Below are 21585 nucleotides of genomic sequence, written 5' to 3'. Positions count from 1 at the left end.
AGATGGGTTATAGAGAAAAGCTAAGAAATAAATTTGAAAAATATGAGCAAATAATTTCAAAAGAAAATATAGATTTTTCAAAAAAATTTGGAGTATTGGCTTTGATACCATGTTACAAGATTCAGGAATTGGCAGATTAATGGATTTCTGGATGATTGATTGATTAACAGAGGAACAAATGTGTTCCTTATAAAGAATTACAAGGACAGTGTTTCTGAAAGAAACAACATAGACTGAAGACGAAATTAGAAACAAAATTGAAGACAGGATAGGAAACATTCCTATCTAGACTGAAAGAATATTTTCTTCCCATGAGCAAATTGGGTGGTAGTTGGAGTGGAAATCTCACTTGGAGGAGTGGGCAACATATGATCCTTCTAGTAGTTTACAAATTATAGTAGAGGTCTTGTCTTTGATGGTGATTTTGTTTAGCGCTTAAAAGTTTCAATGCAATTGTGATGGCCGTTTCTGTAACCATATCTATGGATCTCCCCAAGGCTAGGAAAGGCTGTATTAGGGTTAGCATATTGAATGGCCACCACACAATAGGCGAGGTGGAGGAGAAAGCATATTTGTGAATATAAAAAAAAAAAAAAAGAGTAAGACTCAAATGACAATGTAATGCCCAAATCCTTGAGTTGCTGTAAAATAAGTCTTCAGTTGCTGCACAACAGTTTTCAGTTGAACTTGTTGCACAAGTGAGTGCTGAGAATAAAAACTAAATGTGTCACAAGTTACAACCATTAATTGATTGATATAATAATACTTTTCTTTTTTCTTAATTGCGGATCAATCATTATTAAGAATCATTTTACTTCATTGAGCAATTTGTCTTTGGCTATCTGCTCCCCTTTGCATTAATATCATTAGCTATAGAGTTTTTAACTCAAGTATCATCTCTAATAAACTAAAATAGTTGGTATAGGCAAGAGCCTATAACACAATGGTAACTTGTGAGCCTCTCATTGGAGAGGTCTTGGGTTTGAATCCACTCGAGTTAACACATGATAATAATTAATCTCAACAAATAATAATTAATCTAGGCTTCGGCCCATTACCTATCAAAAAAATAATTTTGGCAACTCTATTTGTCACGACTTTGAGGAATTTCCTCTTCCAAAAATTTTTAAAGAGAGAAAATGTGGTAGTTTCAAATGAGTATCTATACATCTCTCTTTTCTACCACTCATCTTTGTACTCAATCTATCTTCCCCATGTTAAGTGTGTTGTTTACTTCATGAAGATGCCAAAATATTCACAAAATTTGCTTGCAAGTATACTCCACCGTCATGTTAACTAACATGCATTTTCTCAATTAGTGACCACCTATATGATGTTTGGGTGAAACCTCTTGAATCGCTTTCTTCAAAGTCTGGAACTGGATGTGTGCTTCCTTCTACATCCTCGAATAATCAATACCTATATGAAAATAAGAGTCAATTGCTCATGTGACTGATATTGATGAGTGGGTAACATTTTTTATTGGGCCAAAACTCAATGATAACAGTGCAGCCCAATCTTAGCCAAGTTTACATAATGCCTTTCATTGCAAATTCACCTTAGGATACCCTCTATCAAGGAGGTTGTTGCATAGTTTTGTTGTTGTCTTGGTGGTCAGCAGACTCAGCACCTGCTTGGAGATTTGTGACATGGCTTAACTGCTTTCCGTGGGTTGGTTTAAATCTGACATTTGTATCAGGCATTGACAATTCGAGCTTTCGGTGCAATGGCAAATGAGTCCAGCAATTGGTATCAGAGCCTTGGGTCACGGGTTCAGGTCTCCCTTCAGTGGGTGCTGAAGCCTGAGTCAGTGCTGAGGGTGAGATTGTTGTTGGCTTGGTGGTCAGCATCTCCTTTGAGATTTGTGACATGGCTTAACCGCCTCCAGTGGGTCGGGTTAAATCCGACATTTCTATGGGGCATTGACAGTTAAAGCTTTTGGTGCAACGGGGAATTATTCCAACAAGTTTATGTTCTCCAAGGGAGCGTATGAGGGACTGGCAACATCTTTATTTGATAAGAGAGTTTTCTGTTTTAACCATTCATAAGTTTGTTGCAAACATTTTGGACGACAGTATTTGATCTATCATTAGATAAATATTCTTCATCTTTATGTTAGATCATGGAGGGATCCAAAATGTTGCCAAAAATGTTTACATTGTTCAAACCATAAGTCTTCTTATCAATATCACGGACTAAAGAAATACTATGTATCTGAGCATTAGTATTTTTCAAAATTTGTTTGAAGTAGAAATAATGTGCCACAAGAAAAGGGATGGCATGGGCAAAGGAAAAGTTGGCCTTTCCTTTGCCTTGGTAGATCTTTCGCCCTTTTGAATATCAACTTCTACAGTTTGGGTTGAGAATGGCATGCTAGATTGTATAGTCTCTACTGATGTTCTCTTATTTCTTGCCTCGCCCTCCTTGAACACTTCTACACCTTGGTCTTCTTGGCTTGGGTTAGTTTTTCACATTATATTATTGTAAACCTTTGTGGAGCTGCTCTAATAATTTTTTTTGAACAGGTGACTACAAATTCTACCCCCTTGAGTTTATTTTCCTTGCCTGTCTATAGCTGTTGAAAATTGCAGGAGAGGTTCTTAAGGATGCATTGGGCCCTTTGCATAAATTTTGAGGAGAGCCGAAGGACATGTAAATGAATTATTTGAACCCACAGCACTTGCAACAGTTCCAAGTACTTTAATGGGCTCTTTCAAGTTGAGCCTTTTGATCTTCACTACCCTCACTACTCATTTTGTTATCCTTTCAGGAATAAACGGCTGCAAATGCACTAACATAAAACAAAAGCCAAAAGAAGTAGAATTGTCAAAAGGGAAGAAGAAAATCAAAATGATATCTGTAAATGAACAATGGATAGCAAAATCACCTTTAAAGATGTTCTGATGCTCTCTTGTATTTTTTTTCATTGCTGTTGTTTTCATACTGCTGTTCTCTTTCTTAGTCTTCTATCCCAAAATACAAAACGGCAAACAAGAGAGTATTTTGTATATAGTTTTAAACTTTTAAGTTCAGGGTGGTTGCAAAGGTCTGTGGGAGTCCTTGTGCACCTTCCGGCTTATATTTTAACATTTTTACATCTTCTGTTTTTTAAAAATTGAATCTTTTATAGACTGGGCCATGGAACAACCATCCTTTGTCAGGATGGGCAGAAGACGTCTAGCCATCCCCTTTGTTTTATATGCATTGTAGATGTTTTCTCTTTTATCTGGGTAGGGAATGGCCTTGGGGATGTTTCCTACATGTGCCAGTAATGTTCTTGGTATGGTAAAGTGTGGAAATTCCCAAGGGATGGATACCCACGGAACATAGTAATTTTTTGAGGGGGATGCAATGGTGCCATTGAATTGATAAGATTTTTGTTTTTTCTCTCATGACACCATGTAGAAGCCAATCACATGTCATTGCAATAATAAGTTCAAAAAGTTGATTGAACAGGTTAGTATCTTGATATTGTGATATTCTTATATGAAAATATTTAGTCACTGCTGGGGCACTAAGAGTTACTATCTTGATATTGTGATATTCTTAATTTGTTTTTGCTTATTATCGCAGATATACTGAACTTAGTATGTGTTTAGTCCAACATTATATATAACATACAGTACAATTAATAAGTATAGATGAATCAGACTCAATTGATAAGTAGGAGATCATTTCCATAGCAAGTCAAATTGTGATATTGCTATCAGGATTTAACTGTGTGATTTTTGAGTCAAACTCATTGACCCATATTTCATGAGTAGTGATTCAACATGAATCCATCTCTCATGAGAATAAATGGAACACTTAGCACTCATTGGATCTAGGTGATGCTCACAGGGGTTGCAAATGAGGTTGCCAGCTTTGGGCTTAACCATGGAGGAAAATCCATAGTTAAGCGCACTCAGGCTGGAGTAGTACTGGGACGGGTGACCTCCCGGGAAGTCTTGGTGCTTCACCCCTGTGAGCATCACCTAGATCCAATGAGTGCTAAGTGTTCCATTTATTCTCATGAGAGATGGATTCATGTTGAATCACTACTCATGAAATATGGGTCAATGAGTTTGACTCAAAAATCATACAGTTAAATCCTGATAGCAATATCACAATCAGATTCAATTGGTTTATCTTCTCATCTAGGAAAGAGTATAAAGGGCTGGTTATTTGGTGGGCTGGTGAGATTGAAGGGTAAGGTGGCTGACATATTTCGAAGAAAGAGTGGGCCCAAGTAGGCCACTGTTTTGGCAATGCAAAATGAGTGTAGTAGGCATTTTCTTTTTGTGTTTTTAATTCAACTTGTTGCTAATATTTTCCTTATTCCTGTATCATTAAATTGAGAAATTTTGTGCATGCAATATTTTCCATTTGTGTCTAAACATGATGTCCTGAGTGAGGGGTTGATGGCCATTATAATTTAATTGATGCTCAGTGATGTCATCAGCTGCATCTTCGAATAACCAGCAATGAAGCATGCTGATCCATAGAACTTTTGCATCTTTGAATAACCAGCAATGAAGAATGCCGATCCATATAACATATAACATATTCCTCGAAGAAAATTCACACATACCATCAGCTACATCGTTGAATACCCTGCAAGGAAGCATGCTAATACACAAAACTTCTAACATATTCCATGAAGAAAACACACACATACTTGGAGTGGGGGTGAATCAATGGAAGAACAATCTTCCCACTTCTTAAAGCAATGAACAAGGCATACACACAATTAAGATCTTAAAAAGGAACACCAGACATACAAAATTTTATTTGGGAACCTTTGCAATACGTAGGCCCCAACCCACACGAGACACCAATCCTCCTCCACCACGCTCCAACTTGTTGAGAAATGTGTCTCAACCTTGCAATCTTTTTGTAGATAATTACAAAATTTGTTGTTGGCAGTTTTCCACATGTTTATCCATTGGAAAAAGGTGTATGAATTGTTAAAAATGTGCCTTGTCCATAGTAGAATATAGGATGGCCATTTTTAGAGCACAGATGACTCATTATATAACTTTTATGAGGGTCTAAACTAAGGGACAAAGGTTTGGATAGGAGTACTATTTTAACTTGGTTCTTTTCCCATCTTGGAAATGTAAATGTCAAGAATGGGCAACACCTGGCATAGTGGTTTATCTCATGGTATTAGCAAAGCAAAAGTGGTTTCTAGGTTGTAAAATCATTATATAAGGAGGGCTTGGGAAGTTGTTTGGATCATTGAGTTTTGTTTGCAAGGTTGGGTACTAGAAGTAGTCTCTCTGAGTTTGAGTTGTTGTGATGCTCTTGTAAGAACTTGCGTTGCAAGTGTATTGTAATCTTCTTGATTTGATAACACATTATGTGGGTTTTGGAGGGTCAGGTTTTTCTCCCGGAAGGGTTACCCCACTGTAATCACTGTTATTTTATGCATTTCTTGAAATTTTTGTGAAATTTGCATAGTCGTCCTCTCAAGATTAGTGTAAGAAACGTTTTCGCATACCTTTGCTTCCTTACAAGTGGTATCTAAGCCTGCTAGTTTTGATACTATTTGTTGGGTGTAGGGTTTTTTAAGGTAATCAAGGTTTGAGAGGGAGCTTGTGCAGGATTGAAAAGATGGCAAGCATGTTGGGGAGGATTGATGCAGAGAATTTTTTTGGCATAAACTTTGAGATGTGGATGTTGAAGATGGAAGGTCTATTGATTCATTAGGATCTATGGGATGCGATTGATGAGAATAAGCAGAGACCTATAGATCCGACTCTAGTTGCACAATATGATGTGACAAATAGAAAAAACTAAAGTCTCATTAGATTGTGTCTTGCAGACTCAATTCTAATAAACGTCCATGAAGAATCTACTGTGAAGAAGCTTTGGAAGAAGCTAAGTGAGATCTATCAAGCGAAATCACTTGTGAACAAGATTTGCTTGAGGAAGAAATTATCATGGCCATAGGGAGCTCTTTAGTTGTCTTGAAGATGGAGGATTTTGTTGGTTCTCTACTTTCTGAGGAGATGAGAAGGAAGGTCTCTTTGAATGCCAAAGAGGCTTTAAGTGTTCAAGGAAGACCAAAAGAAAGGCAAAAACAAAAAGCAACATGGTCGTTCTAAGTCCAAGAATAAGGGGAGATCAAAATCTCCTATAAGTCCAAGGTAATTTGTTGGAACTATGAAAAACATGGTCGCTTTCGAAAGGATTGCAAAGAGGAAAATAAGTAGAAGAATAAAGATTCTGATTTTGAGGTCGAGAAGGAAGATGGAGATGCTATTATTGCAGCCTTGGCCACTCGTGCAGGTGACAATGCATGTTGAAAGACTCAGGTGCATCTTTCCACATGACACCTAATAGAAATTGGTATAGTAAGTATGAAATTTTTGATGGTGGTAAGGTGTATTTGGGTGATAACACAGTTCTTGATATTGTTGGCCGTGGAAGTATTCGTGTGAAATTTTCTGATGGTAGAATTAGAAGATTTGACAGTGTCTTGCATATCTTGGGATTAGCAAGAAATTTGTTATGTGTTAGCAAACTGATAGATGCGGGTGTGCAGGTACAATTTTCTAAACCAGGTGTGAAAATGGTGAGAGGTGCAATGGTGATATCAAGAGGAAGCAGGTTGGGTACATTGTACCAACTTGATGCATGCACATCTAAGTGCAATAACACTTCTAATAAGATTGTGACAAGGAATGCATCGTTGGAAAAGGGGAGGGTTTCTCCTTCAATAGATGGTCATGATTTTTGGGTATCCAAGGGTGCTCTATCTACTGAATTGAAGTTGCATGTGGAGAAGACCATGTTATGGCCCTAGAGACTCGACCACATAGGTGAGAAGGGTCTATGGACCATAACAAATAAAAACCTTGTTGATGGGTTGAATGGCTGCAATCTTGAGTTTGATTTTTATGTGCATTGTATCTATGGTAAACAAAACCGCATTCAGTTTTGCTCGAGCTCTTATAAGTCCTCATATATTTTGGATCTAATCCATTTAAATGTATTTGGTCCAAAGTAATGTGACTCAGAGCCGGCTTGGACTCGACAAGGGTAACTTGACTTGTGACCCGGCTCGGACTCGGAAATGACTTGGTGGTGACTCAACAAAGTGAAAAAATCTCGAAATTTTGAGATTTTTTAGGATTTAAAGAATATTCCATGCATCCATTATTTAATAAGCGTAAAGACACAATAACATCATTAAATAGAAGATAATTTGATCATAATGCACATACTTTAAGTTAAAACTTAAAACTTTAAAAGTCAAACATATATCGATTACATAAGTACAATACTACAAAGATAAATTGTTAAATACTATATTACTAGTAATTAAAGTTTAAAGTTTAAACAGTAGCTGAAGAAAATATTATAAAAGTAAAACATAGAATCATATAGAAAATGATAAATCCATGCAACCCATCAAAATGTATATGTATGATGAAATGATAAATCCAACACATCAAGATTCAATGAATCAATAGTCATCATCACATGTTCCAAATTCTGATCATATATTAAGTTAAACAAAAAGTTAAAACAAGACTATAGCTATGGCTTCTAGTCCTCATCCTCATCATCATCGTCATCGTCATCGTCATCGTCATCCTCATCCTCATCCCCAACCTCAGACTCAACCTCAGGCAATCTATAAAATGCCTCTTAGTAAGGCGTCTAAGGTAGGTCCTGGATGTTTGAGTAGCCATAGAATCAGCCTGTGAGGTCCCTCTAGGATCAACTGTAGTCTCTGGCTCTGCCAATGCCTGTGAGATGCCACTAGGAACAACTGGAGTTCTCTGGTTCTAGGAACAACTGGAGCTCTCTGGTTCTCTGCTGCCATAGCCACAGCCTCAGCCTGGTCCTCTCTATCTGCCTGGTCAAGCCACTGTAGGTCCTCATCATCAAAGACAAGATCAGTAGCCTCAGTGATCAACTCAGACTCTGGATCAACCTCCTCTAGAGTATCAGAGAGGTGTCACTATCCAAAATCTTCCTGATCCTAATTTGCAAGTTGTAATGCAGAAAGACTAGCCTATTCATTTTCTGCACAAACAATCTGTTACGCCTCTTTGAGTGGATGTGCTCGAACATGCTTCAGTTGCGCTCACATCCAGAAGCGCTACTTGGCTGACTCAAAATGCGGATGGCGATTTGCTGAAGGTTTTTGGTTGAAGGCCCAAACATTTGCCACCATCTATTTGAATTTTGAAAAAAGGAAAACAAAAAAATATTAGTCTCATTTCAAAATTTGAACTTTAAAGTTTAAAGCTAAAAATTTAGAAACTAGATTGTGTAAGGATTAAGTTGCAATTTTTACTTGGTTGCAATTTTGTACGACCTTTGCAAATTTGACTTGAAAAAATGGGCCCTGATGCATTATTATAGGTATCCATCTCAAGCAATTTATCTGTGGGATTAGGGGACATCTTTGATATCACTATGTATAGGCCACTAAGAACCTCCTCATCTGCCTTGAAATCGTCACGGAAACAGTATATCGGATTGAGGTAATAGGTTGTTGCGTGGATGGGCTTATGAAGTTGATTTTGCCATCTCCTATCAATTATTTCCCAAATAGGGCCATAGTTTTCCTCAACTCCTACATATTTGGCCTTAATAGCCTCCTTGACCCTATCCATGCCCTCATAAATGTAGCCCATAGAGGGCTTCTCACCATCAGCAACTCGTAGGAGGGCTACAAGGGGCTTAGTGATCTACAAAGCAATTAAACAAAAAAAAATTTTGGTGAATGATGAAACTTTGCAAAGTTGCACAATGAAAATAAAACAAAAATATGTATGAGATAAATTAATTTATAAAATTTTAAGACTTAAGCTTTTAAAATTTAAAATTTAAATTACCTCCACAATCTTCGAACATGGCTCCCAAAAACCTTCATCATCATAAATGCATTTTGTTGCATCTATTCCTGTAGGGCTGGTGGCAAAGGAGGAGGAACTCCATTCTGGACCAACAAACATGCACCTCAAATCTAACCTTGTAGTAAGCAAGGATTTTAGTGTGATAAAATTAGAGGCAAATCTTGTGATACCAGGATGAGCCAACTCCTTTCCCTTCGTGTATTGCCTCATAGTGACAAGGACCAAGGCATGATTATAGATGAACTTACAAAGATTTTTGGCCTTGGTAACACATGATTTCACCCATGCAAGCTTGCCAATATCCTCTAACATGAGGTCGATGCAATGGGCCGCACATGGAGTCCAAAAGATTTTTGGGTGTCTCTCCATCAAAAGTTTTCTTGCAACAATTTTAAATTAGTTAGTAAACAATGAAATTTTTTGATGTATTAAAAAACTTTTAATTTTCAAAATTTAATGAAAAACTAAAACAAATTTTTTAGAAGTAGAACTTAGAAAGTTAGAAGTTAAAATTTTACTTGCAGCAACATAATTAGCTGCATTATCAGTCACCACTTGGACAACATTGTTTTCACCCACCTCCCTTATGACCTCCTCAATAGTCTCACATAAGAATTTTGCATTTTTCACATGTGAGGAAACATCCATACACCTCAAAAACATGGTGGATCCTGAAAGTGAAAATTAAACAAAATAATTATCATTCAAGAATCAATAGTCAATAAAACAAAATTTTCGTTATTCAATAATACATTAAATTTTAGACTTCAGTGACAAGAAGTAGAGGATGATGAATTACCTCTGCTAGAAACAAGAAAATTTAGGAGGGTCCTATTCCTCCTATTTGTCCATCCATCCGTCATAATAGTACACCCCTTTTGGCTCCAATTTTTTTTATGGTCCTCCAACTCAAGTTTCATCTCTTCAACCATATATAGTAAGAGGGGGGCCACTCGACTCATCTTCAGTGGGGGCTTTGAACCCCGCACCATAGATGGAAATTGCATCAATCATCCCCTGCCAATAAGGAGCCCTGTTACATTTATAAAAACATTTTAATTAGCATATTTCAAAATTTCAACATCAAGTTAAAACTTAAATGTATAAAATTGAATTTAAATTTTAAAACTTAAAACGTAAACAATCAAATATAAATGAAGTTGAAGTACTTGACTGCTATAAATGGAATGTTGCACAAAAACCGAAACTTGCAAATTGCTCTTATTCCAGCTTCATGTACCTCCCTATTCTAGCCCAACCTCTCAAGTGAGAGTTGTGCACTAGGAGTGGTATGCGGTACAAAAAAATTGTTCAACCTAGATTTTCCAACTCTAGGAGGAAAGGTAAAGCCAGTAGGCCCAGTACTACTAGAAGGGGCAGCAGCTGTAGCAATAGCACCACTAGTAGTGCAAGGCATAGATGTAGAAGAAGTACGACTAGCAGAAGCACTAGGACGATAGGAGGGAGAGGAAGAACTTTCTCCAATACAACCTATTGACTCAGAAACATTTCTAGATGAGTGTGGAAGGGAACTAGAACCAATCTGAGCTAACTCTTCTAATTGTTTTTTTTTTAATTCTTTTTCTTGTTCATATTTTTCCAAGGCTACATAACAAAAACGTTGAGCCTCAACAGTTGCAAGTCTACAAGGCTCAGTATTATGACCACGTATGCTAGCAATATGGTATTTCAATCTATTTATCCCTCCACTATTAATGGTTTTGCAAAATAGGCATTTTGTTTGAGTTCTAGTTCTACCCAGAAAGTCTATGGTGAACTTCCAACACTCATTTTTTTTATTGTTTTTAGAGAGCTTGGGTTTTTTTCCTCCAAGAACCATTAGGAGTAAGGAAAAATGTAAAGGTTGCTGCAATAAGACATTTTAGACCAAATATTACCATTTAAGCATTGTATTTTATGAAGATCTAAAGTAAAAAAAAACTCATAAACAAACCAAAAAAATTCATGCAAAAAACCCATAAACATAGAGAAAAAAATCATCAAAATCTAAAAAATCAACTCTTACCTCTTTCAAATGCTTTGGGAAGTGTTGAGAAGAGCTCCTATAAACTCCTTGATGATCTAAATGCAAGTTCCAATGTCACAAATGCAAACTTTTCTCCTCTTCCTTTCAGCTGGTTACAAAACAATGAAACTCTATTTCTCTTCTACCTCTCTCTCTCTTTCTTCTTCTCACAATAGAGTGTTATGGGAGCCCTTTTAGGGTTATAAGAGTGAGGAAGAACAAAAAAAACATTAAAAAACTTTGCAAAAAATATTATTTTAACCACCCAATTTTTTCCTTGTCGCGGTTGGGTCAAGTTGGGCCAAGTTAGGCGTGACTCGCGAGTCATGCGAGTCACGCCAGCTGACTTGCCGCTCGCGAGTCACGAGCCATTATGATTCGGGAGGGTGGTTGTGACTCGCGGACTCGCGTGACTCGCATGACTTGCTGCAAGTCACGTTACTTTGATTTGATCTAGTTGATGTTCCTTCTGTTGGTAGATCAATTTATTATGTTTTTTTCATTGATGATTTTTGTATAAGAACATGGGTTTATTTTCTTAGGAGTAAAGTTTTAAGTCGTTTCAAAGAATTTAAAGCAATTGTTGAGTTACAGATTGGAAAGAAGATAAAATGTGTTTGAGAACTGATAATGGTGGTGAATTTTGCTCCAATGATTTTGATACGTTTTGTAAAGATTGTGGTATTAAATGATAGAAGATAACTCCATATTTTCCACAATAGAATGGAGTTGTAGACAGAATGAACAAGATCTTGATGGAGAAAGCTAGGAGTATGTTGAGTGGAGCTGCACTAGAACAAAAGTTCTGGGCTGAAGCTGTAGCCACTGCTTGCTACCTGATAAATAGGTCTCCTACATCAGCTCTTGTTGATAAAACACCAATGGAAGCATGAACATGCCACAAGCCTTCACTTGACATCTCAGAGTGTTTGGTTGTGAGGCATATGCTCATGTGTAGAAGCAGACAAAATTGGATAACAAAGTTGTCAAATGTATTTTCATCAGATATAGGCATGGTGTGAAATGATACAAGGTTTGGGATCTTATTAACCAAAAGGTATTTTATTCTAGAAGTGTTATTTTTAGAGAAACTAAGCCTTCTTGTGTTACAGTGCAGCTGGAACAAACAAAAGAAAAAGATGCGATTCAACTTGACATCTTGAGTGGAGCTGGATTGGAACAAAAGTTCTGGGTTGAAACTATAGCCACTGCTTGCTACTTGATAAATAGGTCTCCTACATCAACTCTTGTTGATAAGACACCAATGGAAGCATGGTGGGGCCTCAAGCCTTCATTTGACATCTGAGAGTGTTTGGTTGCGAGGCATACGCTCATGTGCCAAAGGAGAAGCGGACAAAATTGGATAACAAAGTTGTCAAATGTATTTTCATCGGATATAGGTATGGTGTGAAAGGATACATGCTTTGAGTTCTTGTTGACCAAAAGGTATTTTATTCTAAAAGTGTTATTTTTAGAAAAACTAAGCCTTCTTCTGTTATAGTGTAGCTAGAACAAACAAAAGAAAAAGATGTGATTTAACTTACTGCTATATTTGAGAAAGTCGAATCAAGGCCCTTAGAAAGACTAGAAATTAAGGAGAGCTCTACGAGTTCTGAATCATCAGAGGTATGAACCTGAACCATATCTTGTACGAAGATCTAGTAGACAAAGGAAAGCACCAGAAAGGTACGGATATTCTCGTGATGATTGGAGGTGTATATTTGCTTTGAATGCTAATATTGCTGAACCGAGATTCGTAGAAGAGGCTCTTGGTATGAATGATTCAGAGTCTTGGAAAATAGCCATGGATGAAGAGATAGCGACTATTAAGAGAAATGACACATGGGACTTTGTACCATTGCCTGAAGTACAAAAGTTTGTTGGTTGTAAACAGTTGTTCAAAGGAAGATGGGTTCAGATGAAAGTGTTGAGAAGTAAAGCATATTTAGTTGCAAAACGTTACTCCCAAGTTGCACGAGTTGATTATGGTGAATTTTTTTTCTCCTATAGCAAAAATGACATCCATTTGATTTTTACTTTCTATTGTAGCAACTTATGATCTAGAAGTTGAGTAGATGGAGGTGAAAACAACTTTCCTTTATGGAGATTTGGAGGAAGAAATTTATATGACACAGCTAGAGCACCATGTGATGAAAGGTAAAAGTCATTTGGTCTGTAAATTGAAGAAATCCTTGTATGGTTTGAAACAAAGTCCGAGGATGTAGTTCCAGAAGTTTGATACATATGTGTTGAATTTAGGATTTGTACAGTCTAAATTTGATCACTCTATATATTTCAACTCTGACAATGATCATTTCCTAGTTATTGCCTTATATGTCAATGACATGTTTATTGGTAAAGGAAAAGGTTTGATTGCAAAGTTAAAATCTCAACTCTTAGCAAAGTTTGAAATGAAAGATCTTTGTAGATATTAGTTTTCCACAATCCATTATAATTCTTTGTTGTATTTTTTGGGTAGATTGTGTAACAATTTTTGCATCAACGTATCAGATCACACTCTGTGATCCATCATTAGGATGAGAGAGCTAAAGGACCTTCAACTCCTTCAGCTCTCTCATCCTGATGATGGATCATAGAGTGTGATCCGAAACGTTGATGCAAAAAATTGTTACACAATCTGCCTAGAAAATACAGCAAAGAATGAAAAATCTTCGTGTAGCAAGGCACATTTTGGGAATAGAGACTATAAGAGATAGACAAAACAAAAAGTTTTGGCTAAGCTAGAGTAAGTATGTTGGTACCATTATGAGAAGATTTAACATGTAGGATTCTAGACGATTAAATGTTCTTGTTATTATGGGAACAAAGCTTTCTAGGTCACTATGTCGTATATCCCCATTAAAGATGGAAGAGATGAGTCGAGTACCATACTAGAGTGCTATTGGAAGTTTGATGTATGCAATGGTTTGTACAAGACCAGACATTGCTTGAGCAGTAGGAGTACTTTCCGATTACATGTCTAATCTAGGAAGAGCACATTGGGATGTAGTAAAAAGAGTTTTTAGATACTTACAGGGTACCTCAGAGTACTCTATATGTCTTCATGGAACTAGAAATGAGCATTCGTTGGATATTCAAGGCTATGTGGATTTAGATTGGGCCGGTGATGTTGATAGAAGAAGATCCATCAACGCATATGGTTTTACATTATTTGGTGGTGCAATCAGTTGGATGAGTAAGTGACAGGTTGTGGTCGTTTTGTGCACTACAGAGGTAGAGTATATGGTAGCTACTCATGCCTGCAAGGAAGCCATCTGGCTAAAGAGATTGTGTTCAGATATAGAGTTCAAACAGGGCATAGTGACAGTTTATAGTGATAGTTAGAGTGCAATCTGCCTAGCAAAGAAACTGATGCATTAATAAAGCCCGTGAGCACAAAGAAGTTCAAATGATGTTTAGAGTTTATGTGCCTCTCAACCCCTAGTAATTATGTCCATGATACTTTGGATCCCCTAACTCTTGCAAGGTGTTCGACAAGTGGGAGAATGTTGAGAAATGTGTCTCAACGTTGCAATTTTTTTCCAGATAATTATAACATTTGTTGTTGGTAGGTTTCCACATGTTTATGTATTGTAAAAAGGTGTATGAGTTGTTAAAAATGTGCCTTGTCCATAGTAGAATATAGGAGGGCCACTTTTAGAGCATAGATGAATCATTATATGACTTTTATGAGGGTCTAAGCTAGGGAACAAAGTTTTGCACGGGAATACTATTTTAACCTGGTTCTTTTCCCATATTGGAAATGTAAATGTCAAGAATGGGCAACACTTGGCATATTGGTTTAGCCCATTGTATTAGAAAACCAAAAGTGGTTTCAAAGTTATAAAATCACTACATAAGGAGGGCTTGGGGAGGTGTTTGAATCATTGAGTTTTCTCTGCAAGGTTGAGTGCTATAAGTAGTTACTTCTAGTTCGAGTTGTGGTGATGCTTTTATAAGAACTTGCATTGCTAGTGTATTTTAATCTTCTTGGTTTGATAATACATTATGCAGATTTTTGAGGGTGGGGTTTTTCTCCTGGAAGGGTTTCCCCATGGTAATCACTGTAAAATATACCAAAACAGGGGGATAACTTGTGTGTTAACCCCAAAAACTCGGCAGATGAAAGACCAAATCACTCGGTCAACAAAGGAGTTACTCGACAAGCACAAAACCAAGAGTATGTCGAGTAATGTTAACACCTGTTGAAATAGCACGTTAACCCACACAAAAATCACAAACTGCATTCCACAACAAATGCAAACAGCAAGAGCAGAGTGCTACTTTGTTTTGCCTGCGACCAAGCCCTCAATGGAATAAACAAGGAAGGAGACAACACAAGTGCAATAGGCAGGAAGTATGCAAGATTGATTGCTTGCTTTCTATTAACTGGAAATGAACTATTACAAATCTTGAATGTAAAAACTACAACTAACTACAATTGTTGTACATAAAATAAAATTGCATGCAAATAAGTCTGGAGCTACTCAGAGCTCTCATAAAACAGACCTGGAGCAATCACTGCTCAACAGATTGAACAACCGATGATGCTGCTGCACAAAATACTCAAAAAAACATTCTCTACTGTTGCTGCTGCAAAACTTGACTCTGTATGAGAATGATTGAGTGATGGAATGAATGGCATTCCCTCTCTTTTGTCTTTCTGCTGTCCACAAAAGTTTCCCCCTCATTTTCCAAATTTGAACTCACCTACCCACAATAAATGCATTTGACTGTTGGAGTTGCAAACAAGGGATGCCAGGATGGTAGGTGGGCACGGGACAACCAAAAAATGTTCAATATTCCAACAATCACTGTGTTATGTTTTCATTGTTATTTTGATTGTTCTTTTATGCATTTCTTGAAATCTTTGTGATATTTAAGTTGAAATTTGCACAGTCGTTTTCTCAAGATTAGCATAGGAAGTGTTTCTGCATACCTTTGCTTCCTTACACAACTCAGCAAGAGACTCCAATCTCCTTCAGTGAGAGGCACTAAGCTTGCAAACTCTTAGAATAGAAGGCTCCAACTTTCAAATTGCAAGGTAATATAGTGTTTTAGATTTGATTTAGATGATCTTCAAAATCAGCAACATCAGCAAAATGTCCTTTTAAGGTTTTTCCCTTTTCTGAAATACACTTCCACTTGGATCTGCAATAAGATCTTCAATGAATGCTATTAAATCTGAAAGATGTCTTCCCAAAGTTAAAACTTCTGCCTTATGTTTACTCCAAATAGTCTGATTTTACTTTATTAAACTCCTCTCAAGAATGTCTGCTTTCTTCTCATAAATCTGCGCTTCTTTTTTTGAAGTTCTGCTCTTAAATTAGAAATGATATTTGATGATCAAATGAATGGTGACCTCTATTTATATCCCTTAAAGTACAACCTTTTACTTAAAGGTTGTGACCCTTCAACTAGGTTGGCCAGCAGATTTTTATTTATTTGTGCTACCCTTTTTTAACTAGGTCGGCCAAGAGACAAGCTGCAAAAAGTAGGTTGTACTATAAGGTAAAAAGCAACTCAGGAAAAATCGGTTTGCCAATAAGCAAGTTGGGAAAAAAGTTTGGCTGAAGAGCAAGTTGAGCAAAAATCGGCCAGTCAAAAATTAAGTAGCCAAAAAGTAGGTTGTCCAAAAAATCTACTTGCAAAGATCCGCCGAAAAACATTTGAAGATATTGTTTAAAATAAAATGTTTTGTGTCTTATATAATTTGATTTGAACGCCACTGATTTTCCCTTTGACATCAGTGAACAATCTTGTTACCTTTGACATCAATGACAATATTCCAACATTCCATAATCTTTTACATAATTCAGGAATCAAGTGACTTTTCCTGTACGATGATCTGGAATGATTTGTCTAAATCTTTGGAAGCCACCACCTTCCCTCTACACTGTCAGTTGGGTGCCTCTCGATTTAACATTCTAAAGATCAGTAACTGTACTACTTCATTTCAGAAGCTTCTTGAAACAAAGTGGTACAGATATCACAGACATTGTTTTGGTTTCAATGCCAGATCTGAAGGATATCTATTCTGCTAAAGTAATTCATAACTTGAACCCTATCTCATCTCTTTTATTCATGTTATTCAGATGTAGTAGCAGCCATTGCATTTAATTTTTAAAATTAATATTCGCCAATAGGTATACCATCCAAAATATCTTTTAAAATAAAATTTGTGTGCCTATCTTGTATGTAGCAAATAAAATAGTTCTGAATTAAAATAAAATCTCTCTTAAAGTAAATAAAGTAACTTTTATATCTCTGAGCATATTTTATAAGATATTTTTAGTATTTTTTTTGGAGGCGGCAAGTCAGATGGATGTCTTGAATGGTGGTCTAAATTTTGACTTCTAGAATGCTGCTAAAACATATTATGCTTCTTTAAATTGGCTTGTCAGTGTGGGATATCTATATTACCTGTCATTGTTTTCAAATCTTTTGGAGTGGCTAACATCATATTTTAGAATACATGATATTGTAAACTTAGTAGACATGAATCTGGAAGATGAGGTGCAAGTTGTAAACCTTTTATCATAAATTTGTCAAAGGAAGAGTAATGCTGGAAGGATTGCAACAATGGCTGATCACCTTGCCTTCTTTACAAGAAGACAGGTTTCACAATTACTTGTTTATAATGCTGTCCACAATACCTAAAAGGAGTTTGGAATTGGAATGGGAAGGAATAAAGTTATTTCTTCAGCACTTGTAATTTGAGATTTACAATTTTCCTGTACATATCTCTATAGAGGGATTTTGTGTTACTGTATGAAAAGCATATTGAACATACTATTTTGTTCTCTTTGATCGTTTCAGGTCTCATTTTTCACGTATAAGAGCAATCTCTTTGATCCCATTTGATGTTTTGATTTATCTAATTTCCATAATATTAGTTTTGATTATTTTGTAACTTGCCTCAAATGAATTGTAGGGGGAATCATGAACAATACATTACGTCCAACAATTCCAGATTGGTGCCGGGAACCTGCTTGGAAGTCTTTGATGGAAAGATGTTGGTCGTTTGATCCAGCACAGAGACCTTCCTTTTCAGAGATTGCTACAGAGCTACGGGCAATGGGCGAATCAATGAATATCAAATAATGCGAGAATTCAGAAAAATGAATATGTGATAATGACGACAAGGTGATAATGAAAATAAACACAAAGCTTCAAAGTCATAGCCTAATCTGACATGTCTGACTGCCTAGTAGCTCAACCCGTCCAGAAATGAGGCGGAAGCTTTTCTTGTTTCAAGCAACGCGAGCAAATAAAAGGAAGGCGTCCATAGGAGGGAACCCTTTGTGAATGGAGTGAAAGGAAAGTTTCGCTTCCGAGTCTTTCTGCATGTACAAATCTTGATTAAGATCAGACAAAACAGTTTGGAAGTTATACAGCATATTAATGCCTAGATGATATCAGAGTTCCAAAAATCGATAAAAAAAAAAAAATATCACCTGGTTTTGTTTACTTTCAGTTAGGTGAGACATTCTTGTGCTTCAGTACAAGATAGTATCTTTTCTTTGTGTACTGTTACAAATGATATGTACTTCGACACTTACCAGGGAGAAGTATAATTGAAAATCCCACATCAAGAGCATAATTTGTGGTCGCTGGTATTGTTTGAGGTGAGACAAGGTATTATGCGATCTTGATTTTGTAAGTGGTTGCAAAGTGCGATGAAACTTTAAGAGCATTTACCTCTATATGAATAACAATGAAGTGAAATCTTCACATATAGCCTCTGATTCACACGTACATATTTTTGTGATGGATCAGAAGTTTTTGAGTATTTTTTATATAGCATAGAAATAGTGTTACGAACACAACCATTGTATCTGTATATTATCATTTTTGAAGGCACATGCCTGTTATATAATCAAATTGAAATGGTTTAGAAAACGAAATAAAAAATTACCGGCTTCCATGATTTCTCTCAGAAGCAGAATTGAAGATAGTTCTTAATTTGTGTATGTTTTCTTTCCGAATTTCATGAAATTTTCAAATGTTTCTGTTATTAAATTAACCTTGTCAGAAATAATTTTTTTTATTCGTAGATTAATGACTTATCAAGCAAGCTCCTAATATTTCATAACTTAGCTGTATAGGTTGAAACATAATATGTTCTATTTTCAGAGAGATCTAAAACATTGATGCAAATAAAACTATACACAGTTTTTTTATCAAAAACTTTACAATTTTAATAACAAGCATCTCAATACCCACATTTTCAGGAAGCTCATTCAAAATTTACTGTTTTTCTACATAATCAAATTCCTGAATGACTATCATTAAGAGTTTGAAGAATGCCAACAGGGAATAATGTTTCCTGTAGAATGCAAGAAATGGAGGTATGAGTCAGAGATTCAAAACCTCTTCAAACATCTAATAATGGAGTATTTTCAGTGCCATACAAATATAGAACAAAATACATAAAATACATTCAATATTTCTTTATTGACCTCCTATCAGCAAGATCTTGTGTCCAAATTAAGTTTTTTTCAGAGAACAATGTGTCAGAGACTATGCAGAATGAAGGATTTGGAAATCGATATAAAAAAGAAATCTAATTTGCACTTATAAATAAATAAATAGAATATTGATCCAAAACGATGCTAGATCATGTCGATAATCGAATAGATGTTAAAGATTGCGAGAATATGAGACGCAAGAGGCTTGAATATGAGGAAGAAATCTATTTATGACTGTCCTCAAAGGAAAGAGAAAATGTTAGTAGGAATGTGGGATTATAGGAGGTAGTTGGAGGTGGTTAAGAACTCATTTATCCGACATTTGATAAGGAAATGGAAATGGTGGGAAATTGAAGCATTTTAATTAGAAGGATTTGTGAGATGGTAAAGGGTAGGATGAGACAGATTCACCAAATAAATTAATTAATGGGTTAAGTGAGTCATATAAATGATTAGATGATTAAGTGAATTAAAACGGTGGAGAAATGATTTAATGATAGAAAATAATAAGAATTAATTTCCTTAAAAAAGTAATAATATCTATATAATTAATAGAAGAAATTTGATTAATATTGAGGACATATTTATGTCTGCGATACCTACTTATTGTGGATATCAATTTAATACATAGAAATGCTTTAATAGATAGAAATGTTTTGTTCATTAGCTGATTTCTGTTGGATGGGAATTCAATGCATCTGCTGAATAGGTAGTCTTATCAGTTGAGGAAGTATGGTAAGGTGCTGGAGCATCATGGCAACGGCTATCCAAGGATCTATTTCGACTGCCCAGATGCCTCTTGGCTGGATGCCCCCATCACATGGCATGCTATGCCTCCGCGTGTGCTGCCGTACTTTCCTCAGGGCACTTGTTCCAACGCCTGTTACAGCTATCCAAATTAAATGTAATCTTTTTCATCCATTCGTATGTGTATTTGATGCTTTTATGTTATATTATTGTCGAAGTCAGATCAGGAGTATATAGGTCAAATTTATAAGTTTAAAAAAATAAATAAAAATAAAGTATTTAATTTCAATTTTAAAAATTTTTAAAATTAGATTTCTTGTATAGTTTATTTTACTAGATTGTTCTAGAAAATTATTTGTTACTATATTTTTATATAAATTAAAAAATTTAATTAAGAAAATTGATTAAATCACATTCAAAAAATAATAAATATAATTTATAAATTATTGAACTTAGACATAATTTTTTTAATTAATGTTTTAATTTATATTCATTTTAATGAACAATTAACATTTTGGAACATATATTATGTATTAATTTTAATAACATTGTTTTTGTTGATAAGCTATTATATATTTTTAAATTATTTACTTTGGATTACTTTTTACATTTGTTGGTAAACAGATTTGTCACATTAGAATTTGTCCAACGGAGTGTGTGGCAAATCGATATTTCCAACAGTTGGATAGGCCCTTGATATTTGGCCTTCCTCTTTGTTTAGAGGGGCAGCTCCCTCGTAAGATAAAATTTGTGCTTTTTCAATAAAGAAATAGAACTTAGAAAATGGAAAAGAAAACCATTGACAACAAATGCACCACATGCTTTTAACGTTTTCATAAAAATGATGTAAACTATTAATGAGAGCAATCAAGGACTACGCTTGAGAACTTTCACCAACAGAATGCTAATTCAATCATTCACAAATACTAGCCATACCATGAAAATACTCATAAATGAATCAACACCTCAACAATTCAGACCCTTAAGAAAGAGAACACCAAATGTACTTCCTTTATTTCTTTGCACCAAGAAAGTAAGAAATAACTGATTAGCAAAACAACAATTGTACACACTTTCCAAAAATTTGTTTTGTTATCAGAGCATAAGTGTTCCCTATATCCCCGTCCAAAAAAGTTCATTATTACATTGAGATTTCAGATTTTATAGCTATTCTGGAATAACCAACCCTTCGGGTTCATAACTACTTGAAAAGTTAGAGTTTTGAAATTGGCAAGCATTTGAAAACTGATTCTAACTCTAACTCATGTAAAATTTTGACTTCTAAAGCAAAACCTTAACCAAAGGAAAGTTAGGATCCTAACTTATGAATTACAATAAGTGACGCATGTCACTTTCTACCACAATGGAAAGACCAAAATGTTGATTTCCTTGAGGCATCTTTCTAGTTTCATTTTTTTCTTCGTTGGCCAATACTATTGAGAGTTCTTCATAGGTAGACCAAAATTGTAACATATTCAAGGCA

At 35.7% G+C, this 21585-nt stretch overlaps 1 protein-coding gene across 2 annotated transcripts in view; it reads left to right on the top strand.

Moving 5' to 3' along the window:
• The window catches only part of LOC149575929 (RAF-like serine/threonine-protein kinase PRAF), a 43081-nt gene extending 24274 nt beyond the window's left edge, over nt 1-18807 (top strand). For both annotated transcript variants that reach the window (XM_089815997.1, XM_089815994.1), the window contains exon 8: nt 17819-18807. In XM_089815997.1, the coding sequence (XP_089672123.1) occupies nt 17819-17988 (170 nt within the window). In that variant the 3' untranslated portion in view covers nt 17989-18807. The remainder of the gene's footprint in view (nt 1-17818) is intronic.
• The last annotated feature ends 2778 nt before the right edge of the window (nt 18808-21585 follow it).

The sequence above is a fragment of the Cupressus sempervirens genome, chromosome 1 (genome assembly GCF_028749045.1).
Source record: "Cupressus sempervirens isolate cs-2001-9-10 chromosome 1, ASM2874904v1, whole genome shotgun sequence".
NCBI lineage: Eukaryota > Viridiplantae > Streptophyta > Pinopsida > Cupressales > Cupressaceae > Cupressus > Cupressus sempervirens.
The sequence above is the reverse complement of the archived record's forward strand: the minus strand, read 5'-3'. Positions and strand labels throughout refer to the sequence as shown.